Source organism: Oncorhynchus masou, unplaced genomic scaffold (assembly GCF_036934945.1).
Source record: "Oncorhynchus masou masou isolate Uvic2021 unplaced genomic scaffold, UVic_Omas_1.1 unplaced_scaffold_1561, whole genome shotgun sequence".
In the NCBI taxonomy this organism is placed as follows: Eukaryota; Metazoa; Chordata; class Actinopteri; order Salmoniformes; family Salmonidae; genus Oncorhynchus; species Oncorhynchus masou.
In genome coordinates, this window is record NW_027005669.1 from 51,834 (window position 1) to 77,587 (window position 25,754).

Here is a 25,754-nt window from a genome sequence, read left to right on the forward strand (position 1 = left end):
GGAACTCGGGAGAAAACCGAGTTGGGAAAAAATGGTTTTGAGCGGTCAACCAACTCGAAATTACAAAACTCGGGCCTCTTTCTTTTTTTTCTTTTTCTTTTCTTATTCTTTTTTTCTTTTTTATTAATATCAAATCAATACATAAAGCACATGAGGGAACACAAGCATACATAGATTACAAACAATAGACAATCGAGCTAGGGGGTACAATATCACATTACAATTACACAAGGACCCTAAGGGACATGCATATACTTACAATTCTAACAGCTTTTTTGTTAGTAGAGCATTTAACCGTCTTAAAATACAGTTCAATTTCTTTTTTTATGGTACGAAAATGTGGTTTTCTGTTTGTAAATTTACATTTGTGTATATGAAATTTGGCCAAAAGAATAATGAAATTAAAACATAAAAATGATTCCGCTTATTTCGATTGTATGTAAAGAATCCAAACAGTACATCTCTCCACAATAGTGTAAAATCTTCATAAATGTGTTCAATTATAAACCTACTGATGTCTTGCCACAGTTTTCTTACATGCATACAATGCCAAAAAAGATGCACAACTGTTTCTGGGTGGTCATTACAAAAGGAGCAATTTGAGTTGATGTTTTCCTTAAACTTCTTCATATAGTGGTTGGCAGGATAATATTTATGAATAATTTTAAAGGAAACTTCCTTAATTTTTTTAACAAGTAGGTATGTGTGTGGCAACATCCAAACTTTTTTCCAACAGATATTATCAATAAATCCATTCCAATAAGGCATGACATATGGTATAGATACAACATCCTGCTGAAACAAGGATCGTAACGCTCTGTTGTTGAATGGACCAAAAGAGAAACAAATCTTTCCTACTGATAAGTCAACAGGGTCAATAGAAGGTAGGCTCTGAGGGTCAGGTCTTGACACGTTCCTGAATAACAGAGCAACATCTGAGGGAATGGCATCTAAAACAATTGCAAAATCGTTAGGTGTTACAGAGACCTTGTAAAATGATATGAATTCCTTATAACTGAGTAAAAGACCCTCTGCATTTACAAGTTGGCTCACCAATAGGATATTATTTCGAAACCAATATTCTAAAAACAGAGAGTATTTTTATACAATATATCCCGATTATTCCATATATAATATCTGTGTGGAGAAAAATTGTGTTTATGAATAAAGGACCATGACAAAAAACCTGCAGATGAAAAGCAGAAAGTTTCACTGGAACTTTGTCAATATTATAATTGCAAAACAACATGAAGTTAAGGCCACCAAAAGTAGAGAAGACATGATGAGGAATAAAATTCCAGATAGAAGTGGGTCTACTTAGGAATTGTTTTATCCAATTGATCTTAAAAGTATTATTTAAAGTAGTAAAGCCCAGAAAATTCAGTCCACCATTCTCATAAGTGTTCATTACAACAGTTTTCCTAATGTAATGGGTACAGTTTCTCCAAAGAAAGTTAAAAGCATCTGGTCTATCTCCTTGCTTATTTAACGGTCAAGATATAAAGATAGAGCACCATATGTTAGTCTAGAGATTCCTAATAACCAAGGCTGAAGGTCTCTACCTTTTAAGGATAAGTCCCTCTGTAGACATTGATTTAGTTTCTTCTGGGGTTTTTCAATAAGAGGGTTAAAATTTAGTAAGCCTCTAGACTTCTGATCCTTTGTAATGGTTATGCCTAAATATGTAAGTTCTTCTTTTACTGGAATACCATAATATGAAGGTGTCACACAATCTTTGACAGCTATGAGTTCACATTTATTAATGTTAAGATATAGACCAGACACTTTGGAAAAGGATTGTATCACATTGATCGATATGGGAATTTGGTTAGCGTCTTTCAGAAAAAGTGTAGTATCGTCAGCCAGCTGGCTTATAATAATTTCTTTACCAGCTATGGAAATACCTTGTGCAGGACTATTATTTAAGGAATTTGCAAGAAGTTGGGTGATTAATAAAAACAGGTACAGAGAGATAGGACAATCTTGCCTAATTCCTCTTTTTAACTCAAATCTAGGTGAGGTGCCATATTTCAATTTGATAGAGCTGTTACCATTTGCATAGAGAGTCTTAATAGCCTTACAGAAAAAATCCCCAAAGCCAAGTCTCTCAAGGGAGTGGAAGAGAAACTGATGCTCTACTGTGTCAAATGCTTTATAAAAATCTAAAAATAATATGAAGCTATCCTCAGTTATTAGGTCTCAGTAGTCAAGTATGTCTAATACTAGTCTGACATTGTTAAACATATGCCTGTTCCTCATGAAGCCAGACTGTGTTTCATCCATGATTGCATCCAGGACTTCTTTCATTATTTTTGCAAGTACTGAGGCTAATATCTTATAGTCATTATTAAGAAGACAAATTGGACGCCAGTTATCGATGAGCAACACTTATTTTTTAGGTTTAGGTATCAGTGTTATTAACCCCTGACTCATTGTAGGAGGGAGAACATTGTTTTTCATACTCTCTAAAAATACTTCAAATAGGAAGGGAGCTACTTGTTCTGAAAATAATTTGTAAAATTCTGATGTAATTCCATCAACACCTGGTGATTTATTGTTCTTTAGATGTTTGATAGACTCTATAATCTCTTCAACTTTGATGGGTTCATCACACTGTTTAGATTCTATATCACTGATAGAGTGAACATTATTCAGTGAGTTAAAAGACATATCTGTGGATTCGTGACAGTAAGTAGAGCTATACAATTTTCTGTAAAAATTGCTGCAGTATTTAGCGATTAATTTTTGGTCATCTGTAATAACACCATCAATGTTTAACTTATGGATAGTGTTATTTTTAGAGTGAAATTTCTCAAGTCTAAAGAAATAGGATGAATTCTGTTCTCCCTCCTCAATCCATTTTTCCTAGATCTAATAAAGGCTCCTTCTGCTTTTAATTTATATATATTATCCAGTTTATTTTGTAACTCAATTAGTTCCATCTTCTCCTCCCCCAAGAGGTCAGCTGGGGACCTCTGAGAAAGGGAAGTTATTTCTTGAGCTCCGACTTTCCGACCACTGACGTCATGATTTAACCTAGTTTTTTCCAAGTTCCCATCCGTCTTGAAAGCGCCACCAGACCCAACCGTTCGTTCTCTACATGCAATGTAACGGATATTAACGTTTTTTGTTGTTGTTGAAAACATCAATTTGGTATACTGTATTATGCAGGACTATGTCATTGTTTTATTGAATACAGACGACAATATTACATTGTTTTTCAATTATTTTTATTACCAGGTATTTACATATTTAAAACTATTGCTAATGCACAGATGTAATAAAACGTCAAATATGTTACATTATGTCTTGCCAGAGATAACGACCCTACCATTACGTTGATTTACACTGAGCAGCACTGGAGTCTGAACACAAGCATGGTTACATTAAGACACAAGGAGCAAGATATGTACAATGTGGATAAAGGTAACATTTGGAGTACAGTGGCCTATCCCATCCTTGCATAGAGGTACGTTTTCCCGATATCTTGCGTCTGCTCCACCGTGTCTTAAAATAACCATGATTGCTTTCCGATCCCAGTGCAGCTCAGTGTAAACAAGCGTATAAAATATCACAAACCCAACAGGTAAAGTGAGTTATTAGTTATTCATTTTAATACAATACATTAATTTGTATACTAACCCATGCCACACTGTTTGGATAAAACGTATGCTCCTCCCAATAACCCTAATTTCATAACTCTAGCACCAAAACAAGATATATATTCACCCATATGAAGACAGAATAAGAAATGACTCATACAAATGACTCATTATTCAGACCTGAAAATTTGAATAACACCCACTACAACATTGAGAGCAGAAAAAACATGCAGTGTTTTGAAACAATAAAAGGCACAAATATACAGTGCAACACAGGTGAAATCCACTTGTTTGAGGAATACATTTAAATGGTGTAATCAAGACAGTGTACACAGAAATAAAAACTAACAAAGATCCTTAAATTGACATACACACTCAGCGGCCAGTTTAAAGTACACCCATCTAGTACTGCTGACTGTTTTTTGTTTTTTACCATTCTCAGTAAACCCTAGACACTCATCTGAAAAACCCAGTTGGCCTAACATTTCTGAGATACTGTACACCAACGATGTACCACTCTCAAAGTTGCTTAGGTCACTTGTTTTGCCCATTCTAACGTTCATTTCAATAGTAACTGAATGCCTCGATGCCTGCTTTACAGTGGGGCAAAAAATATTTAGTCAGCCACCAATTGTGCAAGTTCTCCCACTTAAAAAGATGAAAGGCCTGTAATTTCCATCATAGGTACACTTCAACTATGACAGACAAAATGAGAAAAAAAATCCAGAAAATCACATTGTAGGATTTTTAATGAATTTATTTGCAAATTATGGTTGAAAATATGTATTTGGTCAATGACAAAAGTTTATCTCAATACTTTGTTATATACCCTTTGTTGTCAATGACAAGAGGTCAAATGTTTTCTGTAAGTCTTCACAAGATTTTCACGCACTGTTGCTGGCATTTTGGCCCATTCCTCCATGCAGATCTCCTCTAGAGCAGTGATGTTTTGGGGCTGTTGCTGGGCAACAAAGATGTTCAACTCCCTCCAAAGATTTTCTATGGGGTTGAGATCTGGAGACTGGCTAGGCCGCTCCAGGACCTTGAAAGGAATCTTACAAAGCCACTCCTTCATTGCCCGGGCGGTGTGTTTGGGATCATTGTCATGCTGAAAGACCCAGCCATTTTTCTTCAATGCCCTTGCTGATGGAAGGAGGTTTTCACTCAAAATCTCACAATACATGGCCCCATTCATTCTTTCCTTTTCACGGATCAGTCGTCCTGGTCCCTTTGCAGAAAAACATCCCCAAAGCATGATGTTTCCACCCCCATGCTTCACAGTAGGTATGGTATTCTTAAAACTCAGCATTCTTTGTCCTCTAAAACGTCAAATTGAGTTTTTTTGCAACAAAAAAGTTATATTTTGGTTTCATCTGACCATATGACATTCTCCCAATCTTCTTCTGGATCATCCAAATGCTCTCTAGCAAACTTCAGACGGGCCTGGACATGTAATGGCTTAAGCATATGGCACATCTGGCAATGCAGGATTTGAGTCCCTGGCGGATTAGTGTGTTACTGATGGTAGGCTTTGTTACTTTGGTCCCAGCTCTCTGCAGGTCATTCACTAGGTCCCCCCGTGTGGTTCTGGGATTTTTGCTCACCGTTCTTGTGATCATTTTGACCCCGACCCCCGTGAGATCTTGCGTGGAACCCCAGATCGAGGGAGATTATCAGTGGTCTTGTATGTCTTCCATTTCCTAATAATTGCTCCCACAGTTGATTTCTTCAAACCAAGCTGCTTACCTATTGCAGATTCAGTCTTCCCAGCCTGGTGCAGGTCTACAAATTTTTGTTTCTGGTGTCCTTTGACAGCTCTTTGGTCTTGGCCATAGTGGAGTTTGGAGTGTGACTGTTTGAGGTTGTGGACAGGTGTCTTTTATACTGATAACAAGTTCAAACAGGTGCCATTAATACAGGCAACGAAATTGGAGGACAGAGGAGCCTCTTAAAGAAGAAGTTACAGGTCTGTGAAGCCAGAAATCCTGCTTGTTTGTAGGTGACCAAATACTTATTTTCCACCATAATATATACAGTGCAACACAGCAAATAAAAAATTAATAAAAAATCCTACAATGTGATTTTCTGGATTTTTTTGACTCATTCTGTCTGTCATAGTTTTAGTGTACCTATGATGAAAATTACAGGCCTCTCATATTTTTTAAGTGGGAGAACTTGCACAATTGTTGGCTGACTAAATACTTTTTTTGCCCCACTGTATATAGCAAGCCACGGCCAGGTGACTCACTGTCTATAGGTGCAAAATATTTTTGTGAACGGGGTGGTGTACCTAATAGCATGGATTTACCCAGTTTATGTTTACAACACAGTAAATATGATGGTACTGGCCAAGAAATCCATTACACAGTCATATTTCTAAGTTCTTTGCAGTTCAAGGCAAAGCTGTGAACTCAGAAAACTTTATCAAGTGTAACGGATGTGAAATAAGCTTGTGAACGGTGGTGCGCACTAAATAGTGTTTCAATCGGTGACGTCACTTGCTCTGAGACCTTGAAGTAGTGGTTCCCCTTGCTCTGCAAGGGCCGCGGCTTTTGTGGAGCGATGGGTAACGATGCTTCGTGGGTGACTGTTGTTGATGTGTGCAGAGGGTCCCTGGTTCACATCAAGCACAGTTGTCAGTTAACAAACTATACACTTTTTGAGAGTCTCTGACCCTTTCTTATAGAGTGAGATAAACAACATGGACAATGTCCAAAAAGGACAGCTAAATTGCTATAGTTATACAATAAATGTACATTAAAAACATTTGGAAAAACAATGTAGTAGACACACTCTTTGCCAGTGTCAAATCTCTCCCTGTGCATGCTGCATGTAGTGCATTTGCAAGTCTAACTCCCGGGGTAGAGAGCAGCCACAGATCATGCACTGTAGAAGGCGGTCTGGGGCGTAAGGCAAACGGCCCAGTTTGTGAGGAACAGGCCGTGGGGCGAGCTGAGGTAGCGACAGGGTCTGTGTCATGTGTGGCCTCTCACTCATGACAGCCTGTGGCGTGAAGAAAATGTTTGGGTGTGGAGGCCTTGGTAGAGAGCCGACTGCTACAGAGTGAAGAGGGTGTGAGCCAGGCAAACTAAGAGGAGGGAGCGGAGGGAGAGGAGAGAAGAAAGGAGAGGTCTGATTTATGATGATTTGAGTGCCTGTTACCATTGGCTGCTGCGGGCCAGCTGGAGTGGTTTGGAAACCCCACACAGTGGGTCCCACCCCATGAGTGAAACGTTGTGGGTCATATTGAATGGAGATGGGAACATTCTGGTGGATGTGGGTACATTGGTCCAGCTGGAGGATAGATGTTTTTGCTGCTGCTGCTCTAACTCCTGGCTAAGGCCTGATTTGTTTGAGTGGGATCCTTTGAAATCCCAGGGACTACCTCCAATCCCATGAGTTGGAGGGCTTGAAATTGACATGACAGAGCTGTGGCTCATCTGAGCTGAGGAGGATGTACCGAGTAGAGCTGGAGACCACTGTTTATGCTGCTCACGCCCACTCCCAGCTTTCTCTGATGAACTTACAGTTGGGGACATTACCAGAGGTGCATTAAAGTCCCAAACTCTAGTGTCCTCTTTTCTAGGAGGTGTGGGTGATTCATTAACAGCTTTCTGCATTGGCACTGAGACGCTCGACCATCTTGGTAACTTAAGCTCTTGGCCCAGCTTGTTTAAAGTGCTCTGGGATGGTGGCACTGCTGGAGAGGTCCTCAGCCCACCCCACAAAGCAGCCCCATCCATGTAAATGGGGGACCCAGGGAAGTCAAGCTGAACAGAGCTCAGTGTGGGGACTGGTGGTGTAGTGGGTGTGTTACCCCAGCTCATGGGCTTCGGCTGTTGCCTGTGTTGCTCCTGCTCACTCACAGCTAATGGGCTGGGATTCTGTGGCCTGGCCACTGGTGGTGTTTTGTTACCTAAGGGCATGGTCCCTCCACTTTCTCCTGGAGGAGGGGTTTCTAGGCTCTGAGATGCACTAAGACCAGGCTGTGATGTTGTAGGTGCCTCTGCCCTGCCTGAATTCCTCTGCTGTTGTTGTGGGGTGGCCGAGGCAGGCCATCTGAGAGCCACTGCTGGGGTTGCTGTGGTGGGGCGGGCCGGGGCTGAGCATCTGGTAACCAGGGCAGCTTTTGCTGGAGCAACTGTCTGGCAGGCTGCCACTGCTGTTGTGGTACTAGCTGGGGCTGGAGCTGTCCACCTGGTTGCTGCCACTGTAATTGCTGTTGGATCAGCGGAGACTGTAAATGATGCTGAACCTGCTGTTGGCGCAGCTGCGGATGTAGATGTGGCTGTAGCTGTAGCTGTAATTGCACTTGTTGTTGTATCAGTGGAGACTGTGGTACCTGCTGTGGCTGTATTTGTGGAGATGGCTGCTGTTGGACATGCGCTGGTTGTCTTTCAGGATCCTGAGATGGTTGAGACTGGTTGGGCAGTGGGACAGGCCTCAGTTCTCCACCTTCTACCCGCCACTGTTGGTGGACTGGTGGAGGCCTTCTCGCAGACGTCTCCCCTGGCTGCTGCATATCCATCTGGGATGAAAACATGGGTGGCTGTGGCTGGGCCGGCCTCCTCTGCCACTCAGGACTCCTTGACATTGGGACTTGATATGGAGGTGTTTGTTGGGGCGTGTCCATACCTGATTGCCCCATTCCACCCCACCTGGGACAGCCTGATGCCAGCCTGCCTCCGCTCCGGCCCCTGCTACCCCTGCCTCTTATCCTCATGGCCATTGGAAAAGAATAAGGCTGACTCGACCCCTGGCGCTTTCGAGCGTGGATTTTCTGATGCACCAGCAGGCTGCCGAGCCAGGGGAATGTCTTGTGGCACTCCTGACAGCGATGGGGCCTCTCGCCTGTGTGGGTGTTCAGATGGTCCCGCAGTAGGTAGGCCAGCCCAAAGCTCTTTTCACAGAGGTGGCACTTGTGGGGCTTTTCGCCGTTGTGTGACAGCAAATGGCGCTGAAGCTGATTCTCGTCGCTGTATCCCTTACGGCACTTTGTGCAGCGGAACGGTTTCTGTGTGTGCAGCCTCTGATGGGTTCTCATGTTCTGCAGGAAAGCAAAGTCCTTGCTGCAGTCTGGGCACTTGTATGGTTTCTCCCCGGTGTGAATGATCATGTGCTGCTGCAGATAGCTGTTGAATCTGAAGGACTTGTTGCACACCCTGCACTGGTAAGGCTTGTCCTTGGAATGAATACGCATGTGCAACGTTAACACAGAGCGGTGACGGAACGACTTGCCACAGTCTGGACACTTCAAAGGCTTACTACTCATCTCCTCCCTATGCCACCTCCCTGGGACGTTGGCAGTGTTAAGTGGAGCAGATCTCCCTACTTCAAGTCCATTACCCTGTCTCTCTACCCTGACCCGGGCAGACGTGTGAGTTGTCAGGTGGGCCATCATATTAGACTGGTCAGAGTAGGTGGCAGGACAGTGTGGACAGGTGTAACGGTTTGTTTCCCAGTCTTTACACGCCCCGTTCTCCATCCTCTCATGCTCTGCTTCATGGATCAGCATGTGAGCCCTCAGGTCAGCTGGTGAAGGAAAGTTCTGAGGACAGAGGGGACAGTTGAATATACGTTTTGGCTCCACCCAGTGGTTTGTGTTCTCCTTGTCTAGACCCCCGACTGTCTCATGGCATGACACGTGAGCCTGCAGACTGCCCTGGTCGGGGAAAGTGAGGGGGCAAAGAGAGCAGGTGTGAGGGTGCCGTCTATGCTGGCGGCAGTGCGCCTTCATGTTCTGGGCTAAGGCAAACGTTTTGCCACAGTCTGGGCAGCGGAACGGTTTCTGGCCTGTGTGAAGGTATTGGTGCTGTTGCAGGAGGCTGGAATACTTGAAGTGTTTCCCACAGATGTTGCACCGGTGGGGGCCTTGTGTGTCCTCTGTGTGCTTACGACGGTGGTCCTCCATGACAGAGCGGTGCCTGAACACCATGCCACACTCGGGGCACGCGTAGGGCTTGAGGGAGGCATGGGAGCCCTGGTGGTCACGCAGGGAAAATATGTCAGAGAAGCTCTTGTGGCACTCCTGGCAGCGGAAGGGGTGGGAGCTCAGGGAGTGGGTCTGCATGTGGCTGGTGATGGAGATCTTCATGCGGAACTCTTTGCGGCACAGGGGGCAGCGGTACGCCTTATCCGGGGCACAGTTGCAGGTGTGGAGCCTCAGTTTGCTCAGTGATGGGAAAGTGTCTTCACAGTGGTCACACTGGAAGCCTGCCCTCTCCTCCTTGTGGACTCCCTGTGGGCTCCTTCTCCTCTTCCGCTCCACAGGCTGTTCAACCTTCTGTTGGTGCTCACTGCGGTGCTTGATGAGGCTGCTGCGGTGATGGAAGGTAAGGCCACACTCCTTACAGGTGAGTGAGGCCAGTTCATCCTGGTGAGCGTGAAAGTGACGATGGAGGTTGAATGTCTCCCGACGGGTGAACCTCTTCCCACAGTCTTTGCACTCCAAACTACATTGCCTCCGTTTCACTGTTTGGTCCTGTTCTCCTCCCTCTTCCTTCTTCTTCCTCTTCCTCCTCCCCCCTTTCCTCCATTACAATCTTGTTCTTCACCTGTGTCTTTTGATATATCCATCTCCCCGTCAGAATGTGATTTTTCCTTTTCCACATCCTCTGCATCTGAGATATCTTCAGTAATCTTATCCTGCTGCACCTCATGAGTGATCCCCATCTTACCATTATGAACTATAAATACAAAGAAATACAACATTGTCATCGTGAAGCGTTCATGAGTAAGCATGAATACAAACGTTTTGAGACTAAATATGAAAACAGGCCTACTACACAAATCAATCTCCACACAAATATTATGAATAAAGGAATTTGACGACATCAAGGGTAATGTCAGTGTACTATTTTGAGTCACCTGCATGATCAATATCCTATTGGATAAACGGTTGGCCAATAACAAAGCTAGCTCATTAAGTGCATCTTGGCAATTAAAGTGACCATGAGCACATTTACAGTCAATGCTGCATCCTGCATGTTTCCAGGGATACCCCGTAGATTTGTCTGTTTATGCACACGACTATTTTCCTAAATAGATAAGATGTGAACTTAGATAGCTAATATTGATAAGGCAGGCTATTCGAAGAAAGAAACATAGTCAACGCTAGCTAGAAAACAAAACTTACCATCGTTTCCATTCTCTTTTGCATCCGTGCCGTCTTCCTCGTCCTCCGTCTCAGACCAATCAAAATGCCGCTGCTTGTTGTAGGAAACGTCGGTGTTGTGGGTATTTTCTTCAGAAGATGTTAAATCTCATTACATATCTCTGATCTATCATTAGCTCGAAGCGCAATGCTACTTTCAGTCTGGCTAGCAAGCCCATCGGTAACAATACTAGATTCTCTATTTTCATTCGAGTCCTTGGGAATTCTGTCTTCTTCAACAGCAAAAGTGTTATCGAGGTCTGCTCGATTTATAGTCAAATGTTTCGCATTTCTGTGCTGCACCCCCCGGGTCCCCCAGCTCATCGTTGGGGTCGCCCTGGCGTCTCTCTGACGAATTCACAGCAGCCATGTTTTACCCATGAAGCACTCCTCCAAAGATGGTTCTCTATGACCCCTCTTCCTCAACGTGAAAGCAGAAGGCGAAACGAATTGTATATTATGTTACTGGCCGCTAGAGTGTGATGGTGTGAAGTGAAAGGTCTTCGCCTGCCCTGCATTCTGCAGGTGATATTATGTTTATCCACTTCAGATTGTCATGAGTATTGAAACGAAAGCAATGCATTTTACGTTTATCCATGAGCATTCACTCACATCAGTCAACAGATTGCACCACCAGCACTTGTCTGAATAAAGAGCTATTGAAGAGCTGTGGCGAGATATAGTTCAGGGTTGCCTTTATTAATCTTTAGTCAATACATGTCTCAGAACAGAGTCAGACCCTTCAACTATATTTAGATGTATAAATTGTGCGAAATGGAACACAAATGCTTAATTTGTTTACAGATCCCTTGCATTTTTGTCTACACATAAGAAACTGCATGCAAGATAACATCATACCTTCTTGTAGATAATGCTTAATAAATTGATAACATCACGAGAAACAAATAATGAAAATCTGAAGCAAAATACATACTGATGCAGATTTTCATTTAAGAGCTATGTAGGGAAACATTTCCATATCTTAAACATTATAGCCCAATTATAATGATTTATCATCACATCATGTTAAATACACATTGTATAATACTTTTTTTCTAAGATTTGCATGTGTGTGTCCAGCCTGTCACACAATGCATGTTTAATATGTATCATACAACTGGAAGAGCATTGGTATATTACATTTCAATGGTCATTTACTAATATGCTCTAATGATAGATTGCTGCAGACTCCAAAGTGCTTTCTGTAAATGTAATGCTGATTGTCTATCTACAAGATCTTGGACAAAACAGAAATCTCTGACATTTCTTGGTTCTATTGAAGCAACTTCCAACCAATACATTATGCTAATATATGTGGATGAGGGCTGAACCTTCAATTAGCCTACTGTGTTTAGTTTGAATAATATATATACAGTGCATTCGGAAAGTATTCAGACCCCTTGACTTTTTGCACATTTTTGTTTCGTTACAGCCTTATTCTAAAATGTATTAAATCGTTTTTTCTTCCATCAATCTACACACAATACCCCATAATGACAAAGCAAAAAATATATATATTTTTTTGAAATGTTTGCAAAAGTATTAAAATAAAATACAGAAATATCACACTTACATAAGTATTCAGACACTTTATTCAGTACAGAGCACAGGGTAGCCTAGTGGTTAGAGCATTGGACTAGTAACCGAAAGGTTGCAAGTTCAAATCCCCGAGTGACAAGGTACAAAATCTGCAACACTTAACCCACTGTTCCTAGGCCGTTTGAAAATAAGAATTTGTTCTTAACTGACTTGCCGACCTCTACTTACTTTGTTGAAATACCATTGGTCGAATTACAGCCTCAAGTATTTTTGGGTTGACGCTACAAGCTGGGCACACCTATATTTGGGGAGCTTTATTGGAGCATCACTGCACAGCTATTTTCAGGTCTCTCCAGAGATGTTCGATCAGGTTCAAGTCTGGGCTCTGGCTGGGCCACTCAAGGACATTCAGAGACCTGTCCCGAAGCCACTACTGCATTGTTTTGGCTGAGTGCTTAGAGTTATTGTCCCTTTGAAAGGTAAACCTTCACCCCAATCTGAGTTCCAGTGCACTCTGGAGCAGGTTTTAATCAAGGATCTCTGTGCTTTGATCTGTTCATCTTTCCTCTCAATCCTGACTAGTCTCCCTGCCACTGAAAAACATCTCAACAGCATGATGCAGCCACCAACATGCTTCACCGTAGGGATGGTGCCAGGTTTCCTCCAGACGTGACACTTGGCATTCATACCAAAGAGTTCAATCTTGGTTTCATCAGACCAGAGAATCTTGTTTCTCATGGTCAGAGTCCTTTCAGGTGCCTTTTGGCAAACTCCAAGCAGGCTGTCACGTGCCTTTTACTGAGGAGTGGCTTCCATCTGGTCACTCTACCATAAAGGCCTGATTGGTGGAGGGCTGCAGAGATGGTTGTCCTTCTGGAAGGTTCTCCCATCTCCACAGAGGAACTCTATCTGAGTGACCATCGGGTTTTTGGTCACCTCCATGACCAAGGCCCTTCTCCAATTGCTCAGTTTGGCCTGGAGGCCAGCCCTAGGAAGATTTTGGTTGTTCCAAACTTCTTCCATTTAAGAATGATAGAGGCCACTGTGTTCTTGGGGACCTTCAATGCTGCAGAAATATTTTGTAGTACCCTTCCCAGATCTGTGCCTTGACACAATCCTGTCTTGGAGCTCTACAGACAATTCCTTTGACCTCATGGCTTGGTTTTTGCTCTGACATGCACTGTCAACTGTGGACCTTAATTTACCACAGTGGACTCAAATCAAGTTGTAGAAACATCTCAAGGATGATCAATGGAAAAAGGATGCACCTGATATCAATTTCAGTCTCATAGCAAAGGGTCTGAATATATATGTAAATAAGTTATTTCAGTTTAAAAAAAAATGCAAACATTTATAAAAACCTGTTTTTGCTTTGTCATTATAGTGTAGATTGATGAGGAAAAACATTAATTTAATCAATTTTAGAATAAGGCTGTAACGTAACAAAATGTGGAAAAAGTCAAGGGGTCTGAATACTTTCCACACTCTACAAATGTGCAAAAAAACAACTTTTTCAGCATTGGCTGAAATTAGAGGGACACAATTATTTCAAATCAGATTGTATAAGAGAAAATAAATAAAGTACATCAAATCTTATTTTCATCTCTTTATCTAACGCCTTCTTCTTCGTCTATGATCAACAATTCTCCCCCGCCTTGGCCGTTGGACAATTCCATTAATGACTGCGGGTGGATCTGGACGGGTGGTACCATCAAGAATATCTGGAGGTGGTGGTACAGGGGCAACTGCTAAAGTTGGTTGATTACTTGGACTCTGGGGGTGGTGCTGCTGTGGTTGCTGTGGTAGCAGTTGTATCTGTTGTTGTTGCTGCTGCACCAGTTGGGGTTGCTGTAGTAACAGTTGTTGCTGTTGTGGTTGAATCTGTTGTTGGATGCTGTTTGCTGTATCTGTTGCTGAATTGGTTGTTGAGGCTGTGGTTTCTGCTGCTGTAACTGTTGTGGTTGCTGCATTATTGACTGTTGTGGCTGTTGTTTTTGGGAATGATGTGGCTGCTGCTGTGGTGGTTGTTGTTGTTGCTGCTGCTGCTGTGCCTCTAGGACTCCCAGCAGCCTTTGCAGGAGAACATTGTTTTGCTGTAGGCTGGTTGCCAGTGCCTCTTGAGAAGCCACTAATGTTCTCATATCACGTCTGAATCCCTCCCCAAACTCCCGAAGACTCTGCTCAACCCGATCCCCCAGCTGCAGAGCTGCCTCCCCCATGCCGCGGAGCTCGTCCTCCAGCCATAAGCCGCGAGGAGGGGCCTCCAATGGTCCCTGCTGGGCCCCTAGTGATGGCTGGGGACTAGGCTGAGGGGTCCCATTGAGGAAAGGGGCGCTGTAGAGGGGAGAGGGAGGCAGCCAGCGTTCCGAGTTAGGGGGAGGTCCTATCCCCAGTCCCAGTCCGAAACCCAGCTTTTCCTCCATACTGCTCTCTGCCCCCTCGCATTCCGCCTCTCCCACCTCCACTTCCCGCTCACCACTATCCTCATCCTTCTCAAAGCCATCCCTCTCCAACCCTTCACCTCCACCCACTGCAGTAAACAAGAGGACATAGTAGAAAGTAGTGGTTAAAAAGTCTGTTTTTATATGTATTATCTGAATGTTCCTACAAGTCTTGAATCTAAGGCTTTACATTGTTAGTGTTCAGATTTACCTGGTTCTGTATCAGTGAAGCACGTGAAACTGGCCTTCCCTCTGGAGCTTTGCTTCTGTCTGGCCTGGTGAAGCCTGGGGCTTGCCTGAGCTGACAGTCCCAGCATGGAAGCCCCTCTGTTGGATGGCAGGTAACAAGTGCGGTGCCTAGCGTCTGCCAGCCTGCCTCCATTGCGTCTCTTCAGGTCGTCCCAGCGCTTCTTGACCTCGCGGAGGGTGCGAGGGACTCTGGACACAGCATTGACCCGCTCCAGGATCCCTGCCCAGATCCTCTCTCTCTCCCTGCGCCGGAGCCTCCCAGCAGGACCAAAAAGCTCTCCCTCACACCGCGTCACCTCAGAAACCAGCACCTCCAGCTCTGCACCGCTAAAACGACTCTTCCTCTTTCCTGCACCCCCTGCTGTCAACACAGAGGACAAACCTCTGTCTACAAAAAGACAGAGTTGATCTATAGGTGTTTACTATGTGTCATATGAGGTGAAACACAAAAATGTAATAGTTAAAACATATTTATCATAACAGTACAGAGCACCACTGCAAGCATCAATATTGAACAATAGACATGCGTTTAATAGCTAAAAGTTGGTTAAAGCTTACGCTGTTCCATGGATAGGAGGTCATCTGAGGACATGCCAGGGGTCATGATGTTAGGATGCACCACCACCACGTTGAAGGGGAGTCCACCAGGCAGCCCGCTGCTTTGGTCACAGCTGCCTTCCGAGTCCTCATCCTCCCTGGGAAAGCCGTCCTCTGAGACGCCTCCTCCGAAGGGTCCCTCCGGAGACTCCACTTTGATGTGCATGGGAGGTGAGTGCTCGTACAGCAGCCCCCCCTCCTCGTAGTACTCAGTCATGAGTCAGGCCTGGTTTACAGACGGACCAACTGACAGTTCCATTCACACTGCGACAGATGGCCGGCCGTACCACAGCATTGTTGGGGACGTGAGCAATATCTACCTGACAACTAACTAATCTTTCAGTGGGGGCAGCATAAGGCATATGTTCACAGGATACAACTAAGTGGCACATAAAAAAATAGGGGCGCTAGGAGAGCATCATGTGTAGGGACGTACTGAGATCAACATTCACTATAATGTGCATTCGTTTGCATACGATATTATTCATTCATACCAGGTAGCCTACACCTAAAGTCCTGGAGCAGACGTTCATCAACTGTAAAATATGGCCAAGAGAGACATGCACTCTCTCTGAAAGCTATCATTTAAATTCTTTATATTAGTGCAAAAACAACTATATGAAAGTACCCATCAACAGAGATATGCAAAAGTGCAGATACACTTGAGTAAATAGAGGATCGAGGGAATTCTACAAAAGAGAGAAATATAATACATGTTACCAAATAGTTTCACAAATGACAAATCATTTACAACATAAGTTTCAACTTGATGATGATTTCTAACACCTTTATAATTGCGTTTTTGTCGCAGCGATGCGCATTTTTCTGCACCACATCCGCAATGGTTGCGCATTCCGCATATATTACTGGTGATGCTGATATAGCAATGCAGGGCACTGCGCTTCAAATTAGCTAGCTTCAATCTCGAAAATGTCAATACAGTTAGTGGGATAAAATCTTATTTTACTCACCTCTCGATTATAAAACAAAACAATGACACATTTGATGCAATTGTCCTAAACGTAACCCTCCCATCAAGCTTGAAATTGTACACAAACCGTAGAGCGTCGCTGAATATTGACGTCACTATTCCACTGTCACATGTTCCCAGCGCTAGATAAAGGGAATATGAAAATGTGCGGCATTTGCTATAAGGGAAGACCAAAATGTATGTCAGGACAAGTGCACTATTATCATAAGGAGATGTATACTTTGAATGCGGAGGAGGAATGGAGGGCAGAGGAGGTCTAAAAGAGGGAGGACGGAAGAGGATGAGCTTGACTCGGTTAAAAATGACGAGAAAAGGGAGATGGTTTGTTAAATAAGAATGTTAGAAAGTGTAAGCAGAGCCATCTTAAGACAGGAGGAGAAAGGGAAGTTAATGAGGTTGAAGCATCGGAGGTGGTAGGTGTGGTGAAGTTCTCAGGGCCTAGGGTCAGATTAAAGATGAGTCTGCGATTGTAGGAGTGACATGTTTGTTAAAAGTGGACCCTTGCTTTTTGGGTGATCCATTTGTGGTTTCAGGGTGGGTGAAAACAGAGTTTGCAGCTGTGGAATCAGTAAGGGTAACCAGAAGTGGTCTGTGAAAATTGTTTGTGTTTCTGCTGGTCAGAGGGAGAAGGCTCTCCAAATTAAGTGAATGGAGGCCAGAAATGTGATTTTTGCTCTCAATGAAGGGGTGCCATTGAAAGTTATGATTTACTGGGGTAGCAGTAAATGTTGACCAACTGAAGGGGAAGATTCCCAGTGTTTGAAGGTTGTCGTTTGGTGTGACACAGACAGGGTGGCGGGAGTGGTGAAACAGAAGTCATTGTCTGTTCTTTTGAGTTTTGATGCTGTCTTTGCCCGACAAAGTGACAGTGTTATTATATTATCCTGTACGACCTTTTGTGCCAAATACATGACTTTATTACAGGTGTCAAGCTCTTGTGTGTCAGCAGTGTGTAGGAGGAAGGTTCCTCGGTGTGAAGTGTGCAGAAGGGCATGAGACAAAGGAAAGTGTAGTATTGTGGAAAGTAGTGGTATGTCTTAACAGTAGTGATGTCTATGGGGCTGGGGATTAGAAATGTCCCATGTGAGGCAGGTTGAGGTTTCCAGGGTTAGAGTCGTGCAGAAGTTGTAATGCTGAGGCAGTGTGGAAGATGGATCAAGGGGAGGGATCCTGAGAGGAGTGGTGTGAGTAGTAGATCTGTACCAGTACAGAGGGATAGGCCAACAAGTGATGTTTCAGTAAGATTGGCTTTTAGCATTTAAAGCAATGGTTATTAACTACTGCAGGGATGGAATGTAAGTCACAGAAAATGGAGGTTGTGACAGCTGCAGAGAGGTATTTGGGTGTGCAAGACTTGACAGAGTTACAGGGTGTGTTAAGTGGTGTCCCATCCTTTCAGGTTCTTGGCCTGAGGTCAGGACTAAGACTTTAAATTGTGGAGTATGGTGGTGGTATGAGTATAGTGTTAGATGGTAGGGTATTTTATTTGTTTTTCAAGAAAAGTATAAGGGAGTTGGACTCCAGTCTAGTAAGTGGCAGTAATTAAAACAAATTTGGGATGCCAACCTGTTAAACTTCATCAAAGAGGCATTTGCCATTTGAAGTTCACAATTTAAGTCAGCAGACAAACGAACACAAACCTTTATTCATTAACTGTCTTAGCTGAATAGCTACACATTTAGGTTAATTGTATGCATATTGTCAAAATATTCTACTAAATTAAAAAAGAATCTGCACTTTATTCAACCAGGTTTGAGAACAGTTCTTTTACAACTTGTAAGATAAAGCAAATTGTGACAAAACAACAGTTACACATGGGATAAACAAATGTTCAATAACACAATAGAAACATCTATATACAGTGTTGTGGTAAGATTAGCCATGAAAATACTAAATTTGGGTATGTTCCATTAACCTAAGAGAAACAAAAGTATTTTCTACTCATGTCTATTGCAGTTGCTAGATCATGTGTCATCATATTTCCACTGATAGTTGTTCATTCACATGTCATCATGTTTCCAGGAAACAGCTTACCAGCTAACAGTGCATTTTTAGCATGGAGAGGAAACAGATAGGACAGTGGACAATCAGCATTGAACCAATTTAGCTGTTGTCTGCAACTCTTGCTTTACAAGTTACACATAATAAGCACTAGCCAGATACCTGTTTCACACCTTCCTAAAAGCACATATTGCACTTTAAAAGAATGAATAAGTCAAAGAATGGTGTTTATTTTCTCATACCAGTTATCATGGGTTTCTATCTCAGATAATGTCTCTTCCAGTCTAAATCAATTAGTTGGAAGACATGGTGCTGCTGATCCAGGAGTTGTAGACACCAGGCTTGTTCCTCTGGGTACAGCTGTAACCCCAGGACACAGCACCCTGCCTCTGCCCACCACCGTCTCCCTGACAGAATGAAGATGGGGCAAGTGAAAGGTGGTTAGAGGTGCATATTTCAATATTGGTTGATGCTGGTTAATCACAACAGATGAGAGCTTTTAACAAATCAAATGAAAAGGACAACAGTAGAAAGGTGTGCTATGAATTCAACTCTGTGTTACCTGGCAAGACTCCTTGCCTCCCTCCATGAATCAAGTGCAGAACATGTTGGAGGTGATCTGTCCAGGGTAGGTGCTGTTACAGCTGCTGCTCAGCATGGGGAGATCCAGGCAGAACAGTGGGTTGGGGTAGAACAGGATTAGTATATCAAACATTCTCCCTTTGGTTCTGAGTGGTCAGTGATATAATTTGTAATTGGTTTGATAAACAACAAATACCAAAAGTATTTATGGGCATATTGTTGATGCTACTCACAGCCTCTGCTGGGTAGGTTGCCCCAGCCAGCAGGTGCCAGAGCTGGCATAGCGGCAGGGCATGACCACGGTGCACATGTAGCTGTTCAGGGAGGCAGGCTTGTTCAGCTTCACGTCATTGTCCAGTTTGCGGCTGTTGGAACTGGGGTGCATGATGACCTTCACTGAGTTGAACAGCTCAGTGGCAATGTTGTGTGGTCACCTAGACACATCTGAATGTGGCTGGGAGGGTTAATCAGATGAACAAATACAGTTTAATGTCAAACATACTGTAGATGGCTTTGGTAAATGTTTTTGAAGAAAGTTTCACCAGTCACTTACGACTTGTAGCAGTGAGCAGCAGACACCACCCATGTGCTGGAGATCAGGGAGCCACCACAGAAGTGGTAGCCAGACTGCAGTGATGCCTGGTAGGATGCAGAGTTCTTTCTGCACTCATACCCTCCAACAATCTTGTCATCCTCATCCTCAATGGGGGCAGCGACAAATACAGACAGAAAGAATCAGTGTGAAATTGCATGGAAATACAACTCATGCAAACAGAAGTGCCTGTGTTCAGTAAATATTCACTATTCAGAGTATTATCACAGGATGGACACCAATGCGAACTTAAACAATTTCTCTCAACAAGTAAAGCAAGGACTTACATGCAACAGCTAACAGAGCCAGGAGAATAAGGTACTTCATGATTGTGTTTTTTAGCTGCAACACAGGACTCAATCACAAAGACAAACTTGTTATAAACCCACTTCACCAGCCACATTATCTGATCTTCTCAAGGATTTGTACTTCTGTGAACAGTAGGCCTATATCTGACGCTCAGATGTTACTCTACCTGGGAAAGAATTATCACTATCTGAAGTGACACAAGCATAAGCATTTTTCTTATTCTTATTTTCATACACACAACTTAGGTGGCAGCTTAGTTAGAATATTTTCTACCACTTTTAACAATTGCATGGTGGGTGGTACTGTTATTATTTCCTGTCTCACTAGTGTCTTCCTGTTGCCTAGGGACTTAACCCCAGCACAGTGAGTACAGTGCAGTCACAGACACATTAGAATACAGTGTATGTTATAGTTGAATTGAAATGACGGAGGAAAATAACATGATGATGTCTGAGTGTATCATTGACAACAGAAAATGCATTAAAAGGGAGGAACAAGACTGTGGAGATTCTGAAGAGTGGACTACAGTCCTATTTGTCAGTGCAGAGACCCTGAAAGGACATGATTCTGGTACCAAGACAGAAGACACCACACCAAAGAGGAGACCTGGAGAAAGTAACTACGGATCTGAGGGCTCGATGGGGAGATGTTCCAGAGTTGCTGCAGCGTGTCTGGGCCTGCTGTGCCTTCTACTACTGGCTGGGATCATGGTGCTGTTTGTCTACTATAATGGAGTCACTGTCCGTTTGGAGGAGAGGTTGTTAGTTTATAGAACCAGCAACAACAAACTGACTGAAAAGAGAGACGAGCTACAGGTCCAAAACAAAAACCTGGATGAAGAAAAGGCCGATCTAAAGAGAAGGTACAATATGCTGAATCAAACCTGCCTTGAAGCATGGAAGAAGTTTGGTTCCAGTTTGTACTACATATCTGACGGGACTGAATCCTGGGATGAGAGCAGACAGGACTGTCTAAAGAGAAGAGCAGACCTGGCGATCATAAACAACAGAGCGGAACAGGAATTCCTCTGTACATTTAAAAGGTTTTTCTGGATTGGTCTGACTGACAGAGAGACAAAGGGGACTTGGAAATGGGTGGACGGGACACTAATGACCACAGGGTTCTGGTCTCCTGGTGAGCCAAATGGTGCCTCTATCGACTCTACTGAGGACTGTGCTGAGGTTAACACCTTCAATGACCCAGAGAAAAACTGGAATGATCTCAGGTGTAGTGAACGGCGGCACTGGATTTGCGAGAAATTGGCTGATCAGTAGCTCAACTTGGTACAAGCTTCAGATAAACACGCACAAACACACCCACGTGTCACACACCAACTGTAAGACTGAAACAATTCCCCATGACATCATAATCTCACTGAGCAAACAGTACCAACTGTTCTTGTCCAGACTAAACATCTATTCTATTTGTGTTCACATTGTACCAAACATATTAACTGTATGTTTATTTTTTGTCATATCTGCCATGTTTTTCCTGTAATATATGCAAGACAAATTCCTAATGTATAATAGAGCATTACATTATTTTATTTCATTTAAATACATTCTAGTGACAATCTAAAAATAATTTCCTGTCCCTGAATATTGAAAAAGAAAGCCTTTCAGGAATTTCTATGCAATCAAATACATTCTGAAAATGTACAAATGATGAGTGACATTCTGCTGTATTTGTAACACCATCTATACTGTACAGCATCTATAGGTATTTCTGAGGTCAATAAAACATGATATCATTAGATTACAACAATTAGATATCATGATCATATGATGAATGTTGTTATACTGTTTGTTTTATAGCTCTTTTTATATCAAAGAAACAGGCTCTGTAACAAACAGCCTATATTGATAAATGAAGCTGAGGAACCCTTAGACACACTCTCCTTTCTGACCAATACTCGAAACCAGTTGCAAAATGCCAGGCTTACTTCAAATGCTAGGTCATGAAACTCCCCATTGTGACCTTGTAGTGAATATATTTTGGAGAAAGTATGTGACACAAAACCAAGCACTGTATGAATAAGCATTTCTATATTCCTTCAATGAGGCGTTGAAAAATGGGGCAAATGTCTATTCATTTTAACATGATAGGAATTTACATAGGGATGTAAGGTAATGCCGTTTAGCACACATCCTCAGTTGAGGAGCCTTGTTAGCCATATGTCCGTTCACACGCAAGTTACTGTTTGACAGGTACCAATGGAAATATATACATGTATGCCCTTGAGACTGACCAATGGCAGAGGACAGAGTGGGTTTATAAGAGAGCTCTGACAGTGGCTCAGTACCGAGGCAAAAACGGACACAACCATGAAGGTCATTATTCTTCTCGCTCTGTTCGCTGTGGCATGTGAGTACCGGTTTATTCAACAGGAAATAATATGTGGGCCAAAAGATTGGAGACTGCATGAAAATACAACTCTGGATTAAGCTATTCTATATTCAATTCTATTTCCGTATTTATTTGTCCATGCCATTTGACTTTTTTCTTTACAACGATTTCTCCTTTATATCCCACTCAGTCGCTGCCCCCATTGAGGATGAGGATGACAAGATTGTTGGAGGGTACGAGTGCAGAAAGAACTCTGCATCCTACCAGGCATCACTGCAGTCTGGCTACCACTTCTGTGGTGGCTCCCTGATCTCCAGCACATGGGTGGTGTCTGCTGCTCACTGCTACAAGTCGTAAGTGACTGGTGAAACTTTCTTCAAAAACATTTACCAAAGCCATCTACAGTATGTTCGACATGAAACTGTATTTGTCTGAGTACATCTGATTAACCCTCCCCTCTCTCTCCACAGCCGCATCCAGGTGCGTCTGGGTGAGCACAACATTGCCGTCAACGAGGGCACTGAGCAGTTCATCGACTCAGTAAAGGTCATCATGCACCCCAGTTACAACAGCCGCAACCTGGACAACGACATCATGCTGATCAAGCTGAGCAGGCCCGCCTCCCTGAACAGCTATGTGAGCACTGTGGCTCTGCCCTCCAGCTGTGCCAGCTCTGGCACCCGCTGTCTGGTCTCTGGCTGGGGCAACCTATCCGGCAGCAGCAGTGAGTAGCATTAACAATATGCCCACAAAGACAGTTTGTTTCTCAAACTGATGATACATTTTATCACTGACCACTCAGAACCAAAGAGAGAATGACTGAGAGACTAATCCTCTTCTGCCGGTCTCTAGGCAACTACCCCGACACTCTGAGGTGCCTGGATCTCCCCATCCTGAGCAGCAGCAGCTGCAACAGCGCCTATCCTGGACAGATCACCTCCAACATGTTCTGTGCTGGCTTCATGGAGGGAGGCAAGGACTCTTGCCAGGTAAGCAAATCAAATCAAATTTATTTATATAGCCCTTCGTACATCAGCTGATATCTCAAAGTGCTGTACAGAAACCCAGCCTAAAACCCCAAACAGCAAGCAATGCAGGCGTAGAAGCATGAAAGCAGAGTTGAAGCACTTCCACTGATCCATTAACAGAATTCATGAAAATACGATTATAGAATTTCCAAAAACCATCCTTCAACCTAGATAGACTGATACCCTGAAACAAATCTGCTCACTTTTAGTTTCTGTCTCCCCATCTCTCTATTAGGGAGACTCCGGTGGCCCCGTGGTGTGCAATGGTCAGCTGCAGGGTGTTGTGTCCTGGGGTTACGGCTGTGCCCAGAGGAACAAGCCTGGTGTCTACACCAAGGTCTGCAACTACAAATCCTGGATCAGCAGCACCATGTCCTCCAACTAATTGATCTAGACTGGAGGAAACATCTTCTCTCAGACAGAAATCCATGATAACAACAACTGTCATGAGAAAATAAATTCCATTTTACTTTTAAACACTGTCGGTAATTTTTTCACTAAAATAGTGAATGGACAACGCTTTTCTCGTGGTTCATTTTCATTCCGGCCAGATACTCCTGTTTTAAAGAGAAGCACGAATAATAGGAAAGTTGAGAAATAGATAGTAGGCCAAGCCTATTGAAAGCTGATGGGATCCTCATCTTTTTAATAGAGACCATCACTCTGTTTTCTCAATTGCATAGCCTATAGAAATGTTGCACAACATGATCTCATGGGCTCTCATTAAGTGTTTGATTAGATTTTTGATTACATTTGCATTGATGTCAGAGTGATAGAAGGACAATAGAGTGCCAGGCGGTTAGCAAGTTTGGTATGTTACTGAATGACTTGAAAATAAAGGAGAGCCGCACACTCTAGGAATGCAGATGCAAAAATGTAATATCCAACGCTTCAACAGCCAAGCTGTCTTCATCAGGGTTTAATCACAAACACTGCGGGATGACTCGTTTAGATAATCATGGCCAAGAGTGGCCTAATATCATTGGTTAATTCTCAAATATTAAAATAGCATACGATCATAAATGCATTTTAGACTACACAAGCTTACAAACAATTACAATGGCAAAGTCACAATAATCACAAGAATGGCTTCAGATCAAAGTCTACGTTGAGACCGAAGGGAGCAAGGTTCTTTAAGTTAAAGATCCAGGCATCCTCTCATTTTAACAATAAATTATCAAGGTCACCCCCTCTCCTAGGGATGGTGACATGTTCGATTCCAATATAACGCAGAGACGAAATCGAGTGGCCAGCCTACTAATGACCATCAGCAGCATCAGAGCTTGGAGAAGCCTAATTACCGTGACTAAATGTTCCCGTGGAATTTGACTGCTCTCATGACACGTGACCACCAGTGTGCCAGTAATATAGTCACCGTAACAGAACTAGTTGCAACACTCACTACCGAGTTCCAAATTGCCTCTGGAAGCAACATCAGCACAAGAACGGTTCATTGAGAGCTTCATGGCATGGGTTTCCATGGCCGAGCAGCCGTACACAAGCCTAAGATCACCATGTACAATGCCAAGCGTCAGCTTGAGAGGTGTAAAGCTCGCCATCATTGGATTCGGAGCAGTGGAAAAACATTCTCTGGAGTGATGAATCACGCTTCACCATCTGGCAGTCCGATGGATGAATCTGGGTTTGGCGGATGCCAGGAGAACGCTACCTGCCCCAATGCATAGTGCCAATTGTAAAGTTTGGTGGAGGAGGAATAATGGTTATTCATGGTTTGTGCTAGGCCCATTAGTTCAAGTGAAGGGAAATCTTACCTCTACAGCATACAATGACATTCTTGACGATTCAGTGCTTCCAACTTTGTGGCAACAGTTTGGCGAAGGCCCTTTCCTGTTTCAGCATTACAATGCCACCGTCCACAAAGCGAGGTCCATACAGAAATGGTTTGTTGAGATCGGTGTGGAAGAACTTGACAGGCCTGCATAGAGCCTTGACCTCAACCCCATCGAACACTTTTAGGATGAATTGGAACTCAGACTGTGAGCCAGGTCTAATCATCAAACATCATCAGTGCCCGACCTCACTAATGCTCGTGGCTGAATGGAAGCAAGTACCCACAGCAATGTTCCAACATCTAATTGAAAGCCTTCCCAAAAGAGTGGAGGCTGTTATAGCAGTAAAGGGGGGGACCAATTCCATATTAATACCCATGATTTTGGAGTGAGATGTTCGATGAGCAGGTGTTCACATACTACGACATGTAAACTACATGAACAAAAGTACAGACATTATTGCTATCAAAATGATCAAAAGCTGGTTTGGTCTGTTTTCATCTTAAATCAGGGTACAGGAGAATTTTTTTTATT

At 43.2% G+C, this 25,754-nt stretch overlaps 4 protein-coding genes and 1 pseudogene across 4 annotated transcripts; 2 read left to right on the forward strand and 3 right to left on the reverse strand.

Annotated features, from left to right (window-relative positions):
* Positions 1-6,507: 6,507 nt before the first annotated feature.
* On the reverse strand, positions 6,508-11,125 carry zgc:66448 (uncharacterized protein LOC327401 homolog). The gene is made up of 3 exons (XM_064959364.1): positions 11,059-11,125; positions 10,738-10,845; positions 6,508-10,127 (listed from the first exon to the last, which is right to left on the reverse strand). Exons 1-3 carry the CDS (start codon positions 11,123-11,125, stop codon positions 7,561-7,563), a joined length of 2,742 nt encoding a protein of 913 aa, XP_064815436.1. The 3' UTR covers positions 6,508-7,560.
* Positions 11,126-14,042: 2,917 nt separating this feature from the next.
* Positions 14,043-16,147, reverse strand: LOC135531236 (uncharacterized). Its single transcript, XM_064959365.1, has 3 exons — positions 15,543-16,147; positions 14,947-15,345; positions 14,043-14,824 (listed from the first exon to the last, which is right to left on the reverse strand). Exons 1-3 carry the CDS (start codon positions 15,796-15,798, stop codon positions 14,043-14,045), a joined length of 1,437 nt encoding a protein of 478 aa, XP_064815437.1. The 5' UTR covers positions 15,799-16,147.
* A 2,662-nt stretch (positions 16,148-18,809) lies between these two features.
* On the reverse strand, positions 18,810-20,503 carry LOC135531243 (trypsin-3-like; annotated as a pseudogene).
* LOC135531239 (CD209 antigen-like protein C) lies at positions 20,479-21,533 on the forward strand. Its single transcript, XM_064959368.1, has one exon. It carries the CDS (start codon positions 20,479-20,481, stop codon positions 21,328-21,330), a length of 852 nt encoding a protein of 283 aa, XP_064815440.1. The 3' UTR covers positions 21,331-21,533.
* Positions 21,534-22,312: 779 nt separating this feature from the next.
* On the forward strand, positions 22,313-23,907 carry LOC135531241 (trypsin-3). The gene is made up of 5 exons (XM_064959371.1): positions 22,313-22,420; positions 22,593-22,755; positions 22,873-23,126; positions 23,255-23,391; positions 23,666-23,907. The coding sequence occupies exons 1-5, from the start codon at positions 22,381-22,383 to the stop codon at positions 23,813-23,815; spliced, it is 744 nt and encodes a 247-aa protein (XP_064815443.1). The 5' UTR covers positions 22,313-22,380; the 3' UTR covers positions 23,816-23,907.
* Positions 23,908-25,754: the final 1,847 nt, after the last annotated feature.

Bases quoted from the DNA above. Each gene is read 5' to 3' on its own strand.
- zgc:66448 (XM_064959364.1), bottom strand. From the start codon at position 11,125: ATGGCTGCTGTGAATTCGTCAGAGAGACGCCAGGGCGACCCCAACGAT. The intron at 10,846-11,058 runs GTGCAGCACAGA...CATCTTCTGAAG, and splicing joins TGAGCTGGGGGACCCGGGGG to AAAATACCCACAACACCGAC. The intron at 10,128-10,737 runs GTAAGTTTTGTT...AATGGAGGAAAG, and splicing joins AAAAGAGAATGGAAACGATG to GGGGGAGGAGGAAGAGGAAG.
- LOC135531236 (XM_064959365.1), bottom strand. From the start codon at position 15,798: ATGACTGAGTACTACGAGGAGGGGGGGCTGCTGTACGAGCACTCACCT. The intron at 15,346-15,542 runs GTAAGCTTTAAC...CTGTGTTGACAG, and splicing joins CCTCCTATCCATGGAACAGC to CAGGGGGTGCAGGAAAGAGG. The intron at 14,825-14,946 runs GTAAATCTGAAC...TGTTTACTGCAG, and splicing joins CTTCACTGATACAGAACCAG to TGGGTGGAGGTGAAGGGTTG.
- LOC135531239 (XM_064959368.1), top strand. From the start codon at position 20,479: ATGACGGAGGAAAATAACATGATGATGTCTGAGTGTATCATTGACAAC.
- LOC135531241 (XM_064959371.1), top strand. From the start codon at position 22,381: ATGAAGGTCATTATTCTTCTCGCTCTGTTCGCTGTGGCAT. The intron at 22,756-22,872 runs GTAAGTGACTGG...CTCTCTCCACAG, and splicing joins GCTGCTCACTGCTACAAGTC to CCGCATCCAGGTGCGTCTGG. The intron at 23,127-23,254 runs GTGAGTAGCATT...GCCGGTCTCTAG, and splicing joins CAACCTATCCGGCAGCAGCA to GCAACTACCCCGACACTCTG.